General features: G+C 45.8%; 1 protein-coding gene across 2 annotated transcripts in view; it reads right to left on the bottom strand.

Annotated features, from left to right (window-relative positions):
• UXS1 (UDP-glucuronate decarboxylase 1) overlaps positions 1-16,542 on the bottom strand; it is a 73,923-nt gene that overhangs the window by 40,510 nt on the left and 16,871 nt on the right. The window contains exons 3-5 of one of the 2 annotated variants that reach the window (XM_079940415.1): positions 15,692-15,755; positions 14,604-14,647; positions 3,994-4,054 (exon numbers count right to left, since the gene is read on the bottom strand). In XM_079940415.1, the coding sequence (XP_079796541.1) occupies positions 3,994-4,054; positions 14,604-14,647; positions 15,692-15,755 (169 nt within the window). The remainder of the gene's footprint in view (positions 1-3,993; positions 4,055-14,603; positions 14,648-15,691; positions 15,756-16,542) is intronic. The other variant, XM_079940416.1, reaches the window with a different exon arrangement.

Here is a 16,542-nt window from a genome sequence, read left to right as displayed (position 1 = left end):
GATCGTGTAGTATGGACTGCAGTGTGTCTTTTTTTAAAATAAATTTATGTATTTATTTATTTTTCTTGGTTGCACTGGGTCTTTGTCACTGTGTGTTGGCTTTCTCTAGTTGTGGCGAGCAGGGGCTACTCTTCATTGCAGTGCACAGGCTTCTCATTGGGTGGCTTCTCTTGTTGTGGAGCACGGGCTCCAGGTGTGTGGGCTTCAGCAGCTGTGGCACGTGGGCTCAGCAGTTGTGTCTTGTGGCCTCTAGAGTGCAGGCTCAGTAGTTGCGGTGCACGGGCTTAGTTGCTCCATGGCATGTGGGATCTTCCCAGACCAGGGCTCGAACCCGTGTCCCCTGCATTGGCAGGTGGACTCTTAACCACTGCACCACCAGGAAAGTCCCTGTAGTGTGTCTTTACTGAAAAAAATCCACATATAAGTGCACTGGCACCGTTCAAACCCATGTTGTTCAAGGGTCAACTGTAATGCCAGATCTTCAAAGTCTTCCCAAAGAGTAGAAGAGGAAAAAACACTGCCCCACTTATCTTACGAGGCCATTATTACTCTGATACAAAAACCAGAAGACGACCTCATAAGAAAGGTAAATTCTAGACCAGTATCTCTTATAAACATAGGCATAAAAATCCTCAACAAAATATTAGCAAATCAAATCCAGCAATATACAAAAAAGGATTATACACGGTAATCAGCTAGGATTTATCACAGGTATGCAAGGTTGGTTGCAAAATGAACAAACTAGGAAGAGAAGGGAACTTCCTCAACCTGATGAAAGGCATCTCTGAAAACCCACAGTTAACACGCCCTTGATGGTGAAAGGCTGAAACCTTTCCCCTGAGATCAGGAACAAGACAAGGACGTCTGCTCCTCCCACTTTTCTTCAACACTGTATCAGAGGTTCCAGCCAAGACAATTAGGCAAGAAGGTGAAATACAAAGCATCCACATTGAAAAGGCAAAACCTAAACCACCTATAATTACAGACAACACGACCTGCATGAAAATCCTACGGAATCCACTGAAAACTATTAGACCCGACCAACAAGTTGAGCAGGTTGCAGGACATTAAGACAAAAATCAATTGTGTTTCTAATTACCAAGAGAATATGCAATATAAAAATGAAACTGGCAAAACTCGATTTATACTAGCATCAAAAAGGATAAGACACTTTAGAATAAATTTAACAAAGAAAAGTACAAAATTTGCATTCTGAAAACTACAAAAAAAAAGTTAAAAGAAACTACTGAAGACCTAAATAAATGGAAAGACACTCCATGTTCAAGAACCAGAAGACAATACTGTTAAGATGGCAATACTGCTGCCCAAACTGACCTACAGAGTCCATGTGTCTCTGTAAGAACCTCCGCTGGCTTCTTTGGAGAAACTGACGGGCTGGTCTTAACATTCACAAGGAACTGTAATGGGTCCAGAACAGTCAAAATGATCTTGAAGAACCAAGGTGGAGGACCCACAATTCCCAGTTTCAAAACTTACTGCAAAGCTACAGTAATCAAGGCAGTGTGGTCCTGGCACAAGGAGAGGCATATAGATCGACAGACAGAACTGAGAGTCCAGAAATAAACATTCACACTTATGGTCAGTTCATTTTTGACAAGGGTGGCAAGACAATTCAACAGGCCACGATTAGTCTTGTCAGCCAACAGTGCTGGACCACTAGGCAGCCGCATGCAAAAGGACGGGAGACCCTTATCCAAATCCACGTATAAAAATGAACACAAAATGGATCAGAGACCTAAATGTAAGATACTAAAGCTGTAAAAGTCTTAGAAAAAAACATGGCAAATCTTTGTGACCCTGGATTAGGCTATGACTTCTTCCTCTTTTTTTTTTAAATAAATTTATTTTTGGCTGTTTTGGGTCTTCATTGCTGCCTGCGGGCTTTCTCTAGTTGTGGCGAGTGGGGGCTACTCTGTTGCGGTGCACGGGCTTCTCATTGCGGTGCCTTCTCTTGTTGTAGAGCACGGGCTCTAGGTGCGTGGGCTTCAGGAGCGGTAGCACGCGGGCTCAGTAGTTATGGCTCACGAACTCTAGAGCACAGGCTCAGTAGTTGTGGTGCACGGGCTTCTCGTTGCGGTGGCTTCTCTTGTTGCGGAGCACGGGCTCTAGGTGCGCGGGCTTCAGTAGCTGTGGCGCACAGGCTTAGTTGCTCCGCGGCATGTGGGTTCTTCCCGGACCAGGGCTCAAACCCATGTCCCCTGCATCGGCAGGTGGATTCTTAACCACTGCACCACCAGGGGAGACCCTAGGCTATGACTTCTTAAATGTGACACCAAAGCACAAGGAACAAAAGAAAAAATAAGCTTCACTGATATTTAACTCTTCAAAGAATACCATCAAGAAAGCAAAAAGACAACCCACAGAATGGGAAAAAATACTTGCAAATCAAGTATCTGATAAGAAACTTAGATCTGGGATAAAGAACTCGATAATGAAAAGAAAAAGAACCCAACTTTAAAATGGGCTAAGTGTCTGAGTAGACATTTCTCCATGGAAGATACAGAAATGGCCAATAAGCCCATGAAAAGATGCTCAACATTGTCAGCCATCAGGAAACTCAAATCAGAACAACGAGCGCGCACTTCACACCTACGAGCAGGGCTACGCACAAAGACCTATCATGACAAGTGTTGACAAGGACGTAGAGAAATCGGACTCCTCACACACTGCTGCGTGTCATGGGATGTGAAACGGTGCAGCCAATGTGGGAAACAGTCTGGCAGTCCCTCCAAAGTTTAAAGAGCTGCCACATGGCTCACAGGATAAACGGACAATAAAGTGTGTCCTATCCATACAACGGAATATTACCTGGTAATGAAAAGATGTGAAGTACAGATAAGTGCTGCAACAGGAATAAATCTTACAAACATGCTAGCTGGTCACAAAAGGCCAAACAGTGCATTACTGCACCTGTATGAACACCCAGAATTGGCTCACGTCCACAGACAGAAAGTCAATTCCTGGTTGCCGAGGGGTGGAGGGGCTGCGGAAATGGGGAGTGACTGCTCACAGGCTCAGGGCTTCTTTGGGGACGAAACGTTCTGAAATCGATGATGGTTGCACAACCCTGTGAATGTACTAAAAACGACTGAATTGTACACTTTAGGGGGTGAGTTGCACAGTACATGAACTATATCTCAACAAAGCCGGCACTCTTACAAAATGCAAAGGGCCGATCTCCTTGGACACACTCTGCTGCACGGCCCGCACATGGGGTTCTTTCACCGGTGAATTTGTGTTCGCGTTTAACAAGCAGACACTAGCCGAGGAAGCCCCTAGTGTATTTATCAAGGTGGCGTGTGAACCAGCAAAGGGTTTAAAAACCACCGCTCCGGGAAGTCTCACATTTCCTCAGCAAGTTACACACAGGGTCACCATACGACCTGGTAATTCCTCTCCTAGGTGTACATATACCCAAAAGGAGAGGAAACCTATGTCCACAGAACCTTGTACCCACCCGTTATGTTCACAACAGCATTATTCACAATAACCTCAAAGGAGAAACAACCAACCCCAAACGCCCAGCAACTGATAACTGGATAACCGAAGTGTGGTACCACCACACAATGGAATATTATTCAGCTCTAAAAAGGAATGAGGTCCAGATTTGTCTACAGCACAGACGAACCTTGGAAACGTTGACGTTTAAGAGAAAGACCACACATTGTATCATTTGAAATGCCCCAAACAGGCAAATCCAGAGACGGAAAGTCGTTCTCGTGGTTGCCAGGAGCTGGGGGGCAGGGGGGTGGGATGGGAAATGACTGTTGATGGCTATGGGGTTTCTTTGGGTGATAAAATGTTCTGGCATTAGGATGTGGAGCTGGTGCAGGACTTTGTGAACGAACCATAAACCACTGTATACGCTGAACTGTATACACTGTACCGGTGACTTTTATGCGCTGTGAATCACACTTCCATTTAAAAAGCAAATTCCTCGATTACAAATATGAATCAGATGTGTAAACTTACCAAAATTCTTTTACGGTCCTTCTCTGATAAAAATTTTACAGGCGGGTATTTCTGGGTGAAGCTGTATAACATAAAGAGATTATAAAAGAAAGAGTCAAACATCTCATGTGAATACTTTCTCTACTTGCCACCAAAACAAATGCCGGATTTGAGAACTGTTACTATCTGCTCCCCTCTCTTCTCCGAAAGAGGGCTGCGGCAACCAAGCAAGCACTGGTTAACCCTGAGCTCATGATCAACCTGCTTCTTGTTTACGATCACACAGGTGTGACATGCGATGCTGTCCCTGGACAGGGAAAACGTCAGGGAGTACCAGCCACCGGCAGCCAGGGCCGAACACAAAACACGGGAGATGCCGTGCCCAGGCCTGGGAGGAAGATATCGGCTGTGTGGGGTCAGACCCAGCCCTGCCGACTGTACCCCCAGGAGGAAAAGAAGGTGTTAGGTAAGACTCTTCCCCTCTTCGGGCGGTTTCACAATTCCAGCCTCCCCTACCCAGCTGGGGGCCCTGGACAAAGCGACTGGGCATCAGCCCTTTCTGCCCACCATGGTCCGTCTGAACCTGTCTGGGGTCTCACCTTATCTTTCAATGCCTCTTGCCCCCATCAAGGTGCCACCAGTCCCCAACCCACACGGATGTTCCAGGACTGGGGCAGCATAAAAGACATATAAAGTTTCAAAAGAGAGTTGATAAATATAGACTTGAAATATCCACTCTTAAAGTGCTTCGGTCAGAAACAAAAGGGCTTTTTAAAAAATGTGGAGAAAGTAGCTCTGGAGTTATTATTTTAACTGCAGATGTGCTGGGCGGGGGCCCTGTCTCCATCCGCTCCACACCCGCAGCCAGGACGTGGAACGCATCTCCTCAGTGGCTGAGCTGAACGGCGCAGGACAGGTGCTCAGACAGAAGACCTTGAAGCAGGTGCTTCTCGTCTCCTGACGGAGTGAAGCTCGCTGACAACAGAGCTGGGCGGGTTGGCAGTGCACGTGATCCCCCCCGTAGGAGCTTCCAGACTCTCAAAAGGTCAAGTTCGCCATGCAGACGCCAAACACAGGCAGGCAGCTGGGAGACGCCCAGGGGATGGTGAGAATGCCAGCCTTCCCGTGTCAGTTCTGTGACCCCGTCCACACCCCTGGGGCAAGACCCCCAGGCGCTCTGGGCACCTCGGGTTTCCTGCTCCCTCGAGCCAGAGGGCTGCCCGCAAGCCGTCCTGGGACCCGGCCACCACAGCAAGCGCTTGATGAAGCGGGGCCGGGGAGGATGACAAAGCAAGCCCCAGCACTGGCCGAGGCAGCCCTCCCACCTGCCCGGTACACCCCGTTCTCCGAGGGCCCGACACCCCTGCTCCAGCCTCAGTCTGAGCTCCCAGCATCCACGGGCCCAGCTGACTCAGCTCCATCCCACTCTCCCCGCGCTGCCCACCAGCCGCTTCTCCTCCAGGCCGTCCTGACGCCTCCCTTCCCTCACCACCCACGGAGTGTTCATCCCCTCCAGGCTGAAGGGTTTTAGAGAGAGTCACAGGGAGGGGGGGCCAGGGCTGCACCCTGGGAATGAAGTGGGTGGAGGGAACACAGGACAAGACTTGTGCATCCAGGAAGAGGTGGCCAATTTGTCCACTGAAACTGATTTTCATCCAAGTGGTGAGCTTGGAACAGGGCCTGCATGAAAGCTTAACATGAAACCAGATATGCTATTTACACCAGGCAGGAAGAGCAAACTGTTTTCTTATAGGAAATATCCTTAAAAGAAATAAAACTGAAGCAGACAGAGCCGCCTGACACAGTCACTGGTGCAGGATGACTAAGAAAACTGCTCTCAGCAGCGTGTGCTAAGAAGCCCTTGATCTAAGAAACGCAACGCTGGCTGCCTTCGTGCCCCGTTTTTCTCTGACGTGTAACAACCAAGTTTCAGATTCCACGTGGGCGATCATGTTACTGAACGTTTAAAAACGCTCTCACGGCCCTCGTTCCTCGCTTTGAGGACTCAGGGCACAAAGCTCTAGGCGGGAGCCAGGGTCCTCCTGGGTGTGCACCCCCAGGCTGTGGTGACAGTCGGGTGACCGAGCTGGCCATGCGAGGGGGTGGTGGCTCAGCCCCGAGCCCCAAGCTGGGTGAACAGGGCAAGGGCGAGGTGTGGGCTTCTCTAAGGCCAGGGCCCCTTTAAAATCCTACCCAGGTGTCGTTCACCCATGTATTCGTGTGTTAGGCACCTTTTCTGGAGCACCTGTTCCAGGCCACGCCCTGCGCTGGGGACAGAGCAGCCATGGGGCAGGGTCGGGAGGCCGCCCACCTGAAGCCTGCATTTCTGAGTGAGAAGCGGCAGGAAGGCAGAACGAAGCGTGAATTCAGTAACGGACCTCCTTTCCTTACCCCCCAGATGGAGCCTACAGTCACTAGTTATCCCATTCCACACTCTAACCTTCCTCTTTGTTAGGAGAGCCTAGGTACTTTTACTTAGAATTTTAATTAGCATTATTACCTGCTATCTATTCAAAGAATGTTTAAAGATGTGGAGATGGAATGAAACAGCATGCAATCCAACTATTAGGAACTGGAGCGTGAGGTCAGGAGGACCGAAAGACCACAGAGTCACAACACTGTCAATCCACTGTACGTCAATAAAAAAAGAAAGAAAGAAAGAAAAGAAATCAAACTTGCCTGTACGTTAGAATGACTTGGGGAGATGTGCGAACTCCCAAAGCCCAGCCTGCATGCTAGGCCAATGAGAGCATCATTGCAGGGGTGGGGCCCAGGTGTCAGTACTCTAAAAACAAAACACGGCAGAGTCCACGACCCAGGCTGCTCGGACGGCACCGAGCCCTGTGCCTCCCTGTGTAAATTGGTGCCGACCTGTCAACTGTGTCCTTATCTCTTGGCGCCCCTCTGCCCCCAAGTGACGATCATGTATTTTCTCCCAGTGACATTCTCATGCTGCCGGGGTCAGGATGGCTCTGTGAACATTCCTATCACACAAAGTCAGGAGGAGTGAAACTAGACCGACCGAGCTCCTCCAACTTCCACAAGGTCACGTCCGCACCTGACCTTCTGACTCGCCCAGTAACCAGGGCCCAGCTGTCACCTGACTGGCTCGCCCACTGGAGGGACAGAACCCTTTCAGGCTGAGTCACGGCAAAGCAGCCCCGCGGGGCGGGCACTCACCCTCAGTGCCCAGCTTACTGGGAACTCTCACGGTTTCACAGGAATGAGTTACCAGAAAGCTATTTCAGATCACAGTCATACGTGTGCGTCTCTCCCGAGTTAAAAGGAACAACCACATCACAGAAGGATCAAAGGGAGTTTGTATAATTCTCATAATTCAAGAGATCCTGTGTGCAAAGCCACTGCCTTAGAAGAGTTACCTAAATGATTCACGTTCTTTTCGTATAAAGTTAATGCTATTCTCTAAAGAAAATAATCACTGGTGGGCAGATTTTTTCTTTCTTTTTCAGCCAAGGTAAAACTTGTGGTGGGTTACTTCTTACTGTAAACTATTTATTTTTTAAACAGCTTCAATTAACAGTCCTCAAATTACAACAGTCCTATCGAAGGCAGGATTTCTGGTTCCCATCCAATGAAATGTTACAGGCAGTGTCATTTCAGCACCGGATAGTGGCAAGAAAGATAAAAGCACAAATAACAGCCTTCTATTAGTGATGGAATCAGTTAAAAAAACAAGTAACAACGTTTGCTCCAGGTAAGAGTTAAACTTGATAGCTTGGTGACCGCACATAACCATCAGCTGAGGGCAAGAGGAGCGTGAACGAGCACAGTTAGTCTGATGAATTTTCTCCATCCTCCTTTCTCCTTGATCATTTAATGAAAGCACCGAGATCAAAAAAAATTGCTCTCCATTTCTACCTTCTTATTCTAGACTTGATAACGGGCTCACACAAGGCTAAGCACATCGTCCAAACACATCCCAGGGGGAAAAAACATATACAAACTTTAATGAATGAATGTCTTCCTTTTTCTTTTTTAAAGCTCTTAAGACCCAACTGTTACTCCAGACACTTGGGAGTTTTCTCCACACCCTCAAGGGAGAGGTCCCCGTGTCCGAGGCCAAGACACAGATGGAGCCCAGACAGAGCATGAGCAGGACCCAGGACCTTCCTCTGGAAACCGATTCAAGTAAGAGTGTCCACGACCTAATACCATTCTTCCCTCCCAGCCACTTCGCCTGGACTCAGTTCTGGAAGCTTCCCGATCGATGTATTGGCAGTATGGGGACAAAAGCAAACAAATGACTGAATGGGACGGATCACAGGCTCCCCACCCCTAACGTCCCATGGTGCTTCCAAGTGGCCCTGGGTTCCAGGCCCAACAAATGGCATTCCTACTTCGGAATCCTCTGAGATGGTCAGCAGGTGCTAGGAACCATCTGACCGCCTGCTGGAGCCAAAAGAGGGCACGAGTTTGCAGGAACTGAGAAATCCGCAGGGCTTGGGAAAGGAAGGTTTCAACACCCCTAGATCCTTCCTTCTACCAACATTCAGACTATTTGGGAATTTTACTGGCGGGGGGACCAATGACACTGATGTGGACATGTGTCTGCATCGTCACAGGTTGCAGAAATCAAACTGACAGAGGGCCTTAGAGGAAAGGCTTTCCCACAGGATCTGGGGTCGGGCTTCAGGAACACTCCTGAAAAAAATCAATTAACTTTGTGTCTCCACACAACTAGGGCACCTACCAGGCACCGCTGGGGGACCACGGACACCTAAGGGGGCGGGAGGAACCCCCAGCGACTGGCTTGTGGGATCTCAGTTCCCAGGCCAGAGGCTGGGCCCAAGCTCCTGGGGTGGGAGCTCCGAGTCCAAACCCCTGGACTAACAGAACCTCAGACCCCAGGAACATCAATCGGAACGAGGCCTGCCGGAGGATCTCATCTCAGCACCAAGACCCAGCTCTGTCCAACTGCCTGCAAACTCCAGTGCTGGACAGACACCTCAGGCCAAACAACCAGTAAGACAGGAATACAGCCCCACCCATCAAAAAAAAAAAAAGAAAAAATGAAGTGACAAAAAAATACGTCACAGACGAAGGAGCAAGGTAAAATCCTACAAGACCAAATAAATGAAGACAAAATAGGCAACCTACCTGAAAAAGAATTCAGAGTAATGATAGTAAAGATGATCCAAAATCTCAGAAACAGAATGAGGAAAATACAAGAAACATTTTACAAGGATCTAGAAGAACTAAAGAGCAAACAAACAGTGATGAACAACACAATAACTGAAATTAAAAATACTCTAGGGCTTCCCTGGTGGCGCAGTGGTTGAGAGTCTGCCTGCCGATGCAGGGGACGGGGGTTCACACCCCGATCTGGGAGGATCCCACATGCCACGGAGCAGCTGGGCCCGTGAGCCATGGCCACTGAGCCTACGCGTCCAGAGCCTGTGCTCCACAGCGGGAGGGGCCACAACAGTGAGAGGCCCGCATACCAGGAAAAAAAAAAATACTCTAGAAGAAATCAATAGCAGAATAACTGAGGCAGAAGAACGGATAAGTGAGCTGGAAGATAAAATAGTGGAAATGACTACCGTAGAGCAGAATAAAGACAAAAGAATGAAAAGAATTCAGGACAGTCTCAGAGACCTCTAGGACAATATTAAACGCACCAACATCCGAATTACAGGGGTCCCAGAAGAAGAAGAGAAAAGGAAAGGGTCTGAGAAAATATCTGAAGAGATTATAGTTGAAAACTTCCCTAACATGGGAAAGGAAATAGTCACCCAAGTCCAGGAAGGACAGAGAGTCCCACACAGGACAAACCCAAAGAGAAACACGCCAAGACACATAGTAATCAAACTATCAACAGTTAAACACAAAGCAAAAATATTAAAAGCAGCAAGGGAAAAGCAATAACATACAAGGGAATCTCCATAAGGTTAACAGCTGATCTTTCAGCAGAAACTCTGCAAGCCAAAAGGGAGGGGCAGGACATATTTAAAGTGATGAAAGGGAAAAACCTACAACCAAGGTTACTCTACCCAGCAAGGATGCCATTCAGAGTTTCAAGAGAAACTAAAACCTTTACAGACAAGGAAAAGTTAAGAGACTTCAGCACCACCAAACCAGCTTTACAACAAATGCTAAAGGAACTTCTCTACACAGGAAACAAAAGAGAAGTAAAAGACCTACAAAACCAAAACAATGAAGAAAATGGTAATAGGAACATACATATCAATAATTACCTTTAATGTAAATGGATTAAATGCTCCAACCAAAAGACACAGACTGGCTAAATGGATACAAAAATAAGACCCGTATATATGCTGTTTACAAGAGACCCACTTCAGACCTAGGGACACATACAGACTGAAAGTGAGGGGATGGAAAAAGATATTCCATGCAAATAGAAATCAAAAGAAAGCTGGAGTAGCAATACTCATATCAGACAAAATAGACTTTAAAATAAAGACTATTACAAGAGACAAAGAAGGACACTACATAATGTTCAAGGAATCAATCCAGGAAGATATAACAATTGTAAATATTTATGCACCCAACACAGAAGCACCTCAATACATGAGGCAAATGTTAACAGCCATAAAAGGGGAAATCAACACTAACACAATCATAGTAGGGGACTTTAACACCCCACTTTCACCAATGGACAGATCATCCAAAATGAAAATAAATAAGGAAATACAAGCTTCAATTAATTGATATTTATAGGACATTCCATCCAAAAACAACAGAATACACTTTCTTCTCAAGTGCTCATGAAACATTCCCCAGGACAGACCATATCTTGGGTCACAAATCAAGCCTTGGTAAATTTAAGAAAACTGAAATCGTATCAAGTATCTTTTCTGACCACAATGCTATGAGGCTAGATATCAATTACAGGAAAAAGAACTGTAAAAAATGCAAACACATGGAGGCTAAACATTACGCTACTAAATAACCAAGAAATCACTGAGGAGGAAATCAAAAAAATACCTAGAGACAAATGACAATGAAAACATGATGATGCAAAACCTATGGGATGCAGCAAAAGCAGTTCTAACAGGGAAGTTTATAGCAAACAATCCTACCACAAGAAATAAGAAAAATCTCAAATAAACAACCTAACCTTACACCTAAAGCAATTAAGAAAGAAAAACAAAAAAAACCCAAAAAAGTTAGCAGAAGGAAAGAAATCAAAGATCAGATCAGAAATAAATGAAAAAGAAATGAGGGAAATAGCAAAGATCAATAAAAACTAAAAGCTGGTTCTCTGAGAAGATAAACAAAATTGATAAACCATTAGCCAGACTCATCAAGAAAAAAAGGGAGAAAACTCAAATCAATAGAATTAGAAATGAAAAAGGAGAAGTAACAACTGACACTGCAGAAATACCAAGGATCATGAGAGATTACTACAAGCAACTATATGCTGATAAAATGGACAACCTGGAAGAAATGGACAAATTCTTAGAAAAACACAACCTCCTGAGACAGAACCAGGAAGAAATACAAAATACAAACAGACCAATCACAGCACTGAAACAGAAACTGTGATTAAAAATCTGCCAACAAACAAAAGTCCAGGACCAGATGGCTTCACAGGCAAATTCTATCAAACATTTAGAGAAAAGCTAACGCCTATCCTTCTCAAACTCTTCCAAAATATTGCAGAGGGAGGAACACTCCCAAACTCATTCTACGAGGCCACCATCACTCTGATACCCAAACCAGACAAAGATGTCAGAAAGAAAACTACAGGCCAATATCACTGATGAATATAGATGCAAAAATCCTCAACAAAATACTAGCAAACAGAATTTAACAGCACATTGAAAGGATCATACACCATGATCAAGTGGGGTTTATCCCAGGAATGCAAGGATTCTTTAATATACGCAAATCAATCAATGTGATACACCATATTAACAAATTGAAGAATAAAAACCATATGATCATCTCAACAGATGCAGAAAAAGCTTGACAAAATTCAACACTCATTTATGATAAAACTCTCCAGAAAGTGGGCATAGAGGGAACTTACCTCAACATAATAAAGGCCATATATGACAAACCCACAGCCAACATCATCCTCAATGGTGAAAAACTGAAACCATTTCCTCTAAGATCAGGAACAATGCAAGGCTGTCCACTCTCACCACTCTTATTCAACATAGTTTTGGAAGTTTTAGCCACAGCACTCAGAGAAGAAAAGGAAATAAAAGGAATACAAATCGGAAAAGAAGTAAAACTGTCACTGTTTGCAGATGACATCATACTATACACAGAGAATCCTAAAGATGCTACCAGAAAAGTACTAGAGCTAATCAATGAATTTGGTAAAGTAGCAGGATACAAAATTAATGCACAGAAATCTCTTGCATTCCTATACACTAATGATGAAAAATCTGGAAGAGAAATGAAGGAAGCACTCTTATTTACCACTGCAACAAAAAGAATAAAATATCTAGGAATAAACCTACCTAAGGAGACAAAAGATCTGTATGCAGAAAACTGTAAGACACTGATGAAAGAAATGAAAGATGATACAAACAGGTAGAGAGATCTACCATGTTCTTGGATTGGAAGAATCAACATTGTGAAAATGACTATACTACCCAAAGCAGTCTACAGATTCAATGCAATCCCTATCAAACTACCACTGGCATTTTTCACAGAACTAGAACAAAAAATTTCGCAATTTGTATGGAAACACAAAAGACCCCGAATAGCCAAAGCAATACTGAGAAAGAAAAATGGAGCTGGAGGAATCAGTCTCCCAGAATTCAGACTATACTACAGAGCTACAGTAATCAAGACAGTATGGTACTGGCACAAAAACAAATACAGCTCAATGGAACAGGACAGAAAGGCCAGAGATAAACTCATGCACATATGGTCACCTTATCTTTGATAAAGGAGGCAAGAGTATATAACAGAGAAAAGACAGACACTTCAACAAATGGTGCTGGGAAAACTGGACAGCTACATGCAAAAGAATGAAATTAGAACAATTCCTAACACCATACACAAAAGTAAACTCAAAATGGATTAAAGACCTAAATGTAAGGCCAGACACTATAAAACTCTTAGAGGAAAACATAGGCAGAACACTCTATGACATAAATAACAGCAAGATCTTTTTTGATCCACCTCCTAGAGTAATGTAAATAAAAACAACAATAAACAAATGGGACCTAATGAAACTTAAAAGCTTTTGCACAGGGGCTTCCCTGGTGGCGCAGTGATTGAGAGTCCGCCTGCCGATGCAGGGGACACGGGTTCGTGCCCCGGTCCGGGAAGATCCCACATGCCGCAGAGCGGCTAGGCCCGTGAGCCATGGCTGCTGAGCCTGTGTGTCCGGAGCCTGTGCTCTGCAACGGGAGAGGCCACGACAGTGAGAGGCCCGTGTACTGCAAAAAAAAAAAAAAAAAAAAAAAAACCCAATCCAAAAATGGGCAGAAGAGCTAAATAGACATTTCTCCAAAGAAGACATACAGATTGCCAACACACACATGAAAGGATGCTCAACATCACTAATCATTAGAGAAATGCAAATCAAAAGTACAGTGTGGTATCACCTCACACCTGTCAGAATGGCCATCATCAAAAAATCTACAAATAATAAATGCGGGAGAGAGTGTGGAGAAAAGGGAACCCTCCTGCACTGTTGATGAGAATGTAAATTGATACAGCCACTATAGAGAACAGTATGGAGGTTCCTTAAAAAACTAAAAATAGAACTACCATGTGACCCAGCAATCCCAATACTGAGCACATACCCTGAGAAAACCATCAAAGAGTCACATACCACAATGTTCACTGCAGCACTATTTACAGTAGCCAAGACATGCAAGCAACCTGTCCATCAACAGATGAATGGATAAAGAAGATGTGGCACGTATATACGATAGAATATTATTCAGCCATAAAAAGAAACGAAATTGAGTTATTTGTAGTGAGGTGGATGGACCTAGAGTCTGTCATACAGAGTGAAGTAAGTCAGAAAGAGAAAAACAAATACCGTACACTAACACATATATATGGAATCTAAAAAAAAAATGGTTCTGATGAATCTAGGGGCAGGACAGGAATAAAGGACAAAGGCAAGGGGAAGGGTAAGCTGGGACGAAGTGAGAGAGTGGCATGGACATATATATACTACCAAATGTGAAACAGATAGCTAGTGGGAAGCAGCCGCATAGCACAGGGAGGTCAGCTCAGTGCTTTGCGACCACCTAGAAGGGATGGGGATGGGGATGGTGGCAGGGAGACGCAAGAGGGAGGAGATATGGGGATATACGTATGCATGTAGCTAATTCACTCTGTTATACAGCAAAAACACAACATTGTAAAGCAATTATACTCCAATAAAGATGTTAAAAAAATCATTTAAATATTTTTTTTTTCTGGAGAGAGCCCATAGCTTTCATCAGAAATACTTTTTAATGAGCAAAGGAAAAAAAGATTTAAAAACACTGCATCTGAATTTTATAGTAAAAATTGACGTTCTCGTGGAAAAGTCCCTGTCTTGAAAGTGCCTTGTATCTTTGAAATTACAGAGTTAATTACTCAGGTGAGATGAACTGACATTAGATATTGACCTTCTAAGGTCAGTAAGATATAAGTATTTTCTTAGACAAAAGAAAAAGTACACATACCTTTTTTCCAAATCTCTGATTTTCTCTCTTAGTGGTTCAACGATCTAAAACGAAAATAACCAGTATCAGTTTTCAAGCAGAAACCCAGTCCTCCACCACGTTCACCCACTCTGATGTTCCAGAGGGACAGGACGTGATGTGAAACAGATTTTAATTCCTTCTACGATTCACCTCCAACTTGAGGTTAAGTAAGACCCCGTGACTCACAATCCTAGAATCGAGATACTGAACTGCGTGTTGGAATCTCTCGCTCCAGAGATGCCTAAGCCCTCAGGACATTCACCTTTTTCCTTCCCGACCTCACGGGCAAAGTCAAAGGGGGTTCAGGCTCGTGAAAACAGGTGGTCACCACCCCCACTTCTCTTCAGGTGAGAGAGAGGACGCCCGGGGGCTGCCCCCGGTGTGTCGCCTGCCATCAGCACAGCGCCCGCGTCGCAGGCCGTGCGTCCGCTGCATTCGCGGGCCAGGGCCGGGGCTGCACAGGACGGCCGGTATGTGGCTCCAAGTCACCGTGAGCAGCCCCCAGCGCTCCCGCAGCCCAGATTACAAGGGTCTGTCTGCACCGACGCTGGACTAAAACACGAGCAATTATTTTAACCAGAAGGTGTGACGTGGGCTAGAGTTGCCGGCTTTCAGTGAGGCAGGCCGCAGCCTCCCCTCCGCTCGTGCGCCCGCCCTGCTCTGTGTGTCCCCGGGTCCTCGCAAACGAGCCGGGCCGTGTTTCCTGTTGGCACCTGCTCAGGTCAGTGGAGGGTGGCCCCTGCCCCCATCCTGGTGAAGGTCCTCACTGCCGTTCCTCTAAGGAAGCCTGGAAAGGCTCCCCTGAAAAGTCACGTAAGAGCTTAAATCCATCTTGCCTGGAGGGCAGATCTAACACACTGCACCTTAACAAATGGACAAATGCCGACACAGGTGCGGCCACAGCCTAACAAAGTCCTTCTTAAATGAGGGAATGATTTCCTGCGAGACGGTTTCAGAATCACAGGACAGCATCAAGCGGCCACGATAAAGATACCAGCGCAAGCAAAGGGACTGAAGTGGACCAATGAGCAGGAAAAGGAGGGGCAAAGTCTGGAAAAGAGACTAACCTCTTCAATCCTGCTTTCAATCTTGAGTTCACCATTTTCCTGGATGGACCTGTTGAGTAGAAAACTACAAAACTGAGACCAGGAAGACTTTGTGACTCCCAGGTGTATTTCTGAACAAACCACCGCAACACAGGCCAAAGGGTGCACGTCGCCCCCTCCTCCCCAGGAACCCATCCCGAGCACCAACCCCCCAGGATGGCGGGGGAGGAGGGGGCTGGGGGTAGCCCCTCAGCGCCGTACCCCAGGCTCACCACCACCTGACGGGGCGCTTCTGTTAAACTAAGACCATCTCACTTTCACATTCCACCCAACACGGGATTGTAAATTAGAGGCAGGAAGCGTGTCTATAGGGAGTACAAGTTTCTCTGCTGGGCTTTCCTGGGATTTAATGCAAAATGGAGTTTTTCCAAGTGCAAAGACAGAGCTCCTTTAATGGGGCCTGAGCAGCCCTCCAGCCACACACAGGGGCCTCTGTCAGGAGACACACACCAGTCCCGGCGGGAGGAATTGGGTCAACACGGCCCCAGCCGCCCTGCAAAGCCCACTGGACGTGAAGAGCCCGGTGGGGGCAGAGCGACCCTCCCTGGCTGCCCGCAGCTGCGCTGACTTCCCAAGCCTGCTGCCGCCGCAGTGCGACTGCCGCTCTTTGACAGTCACACCAAGAAGTACAAAGTGGAGGGGGTTTTTCTTTAAATGTAAAACTGTACTCACGGCACCAAATCTGTTTTTACAATGAATGCTTATGACTTTCGCTGATTTTTTTTTTTTTTTTTTTTTTTTTTTAAGAATACTGACACAAGGATTTGATTTTTACAAGTGTCCCTCATGCTCTGCTGAGCAACACAAATAAT

Source organism: Stenella coeruleoalba (genome assembly GCF_951394435.1).
Source record: "Stenella coeruleoalba genome assembly, chromosome: 13".
In the NCBI taxonomy this organism is placed as follows: Eukaryota; Metazoa; Chordata; class Mammalia; order Artiodactyla; family Delphinidae; genus Stenella; species Stenella coeruleoalba.
The sequence above is the reverse complement of the archived record's forward strand: the minus strand, read 5'-3'. Positions and strand labels throughout refer to the sequence as shown.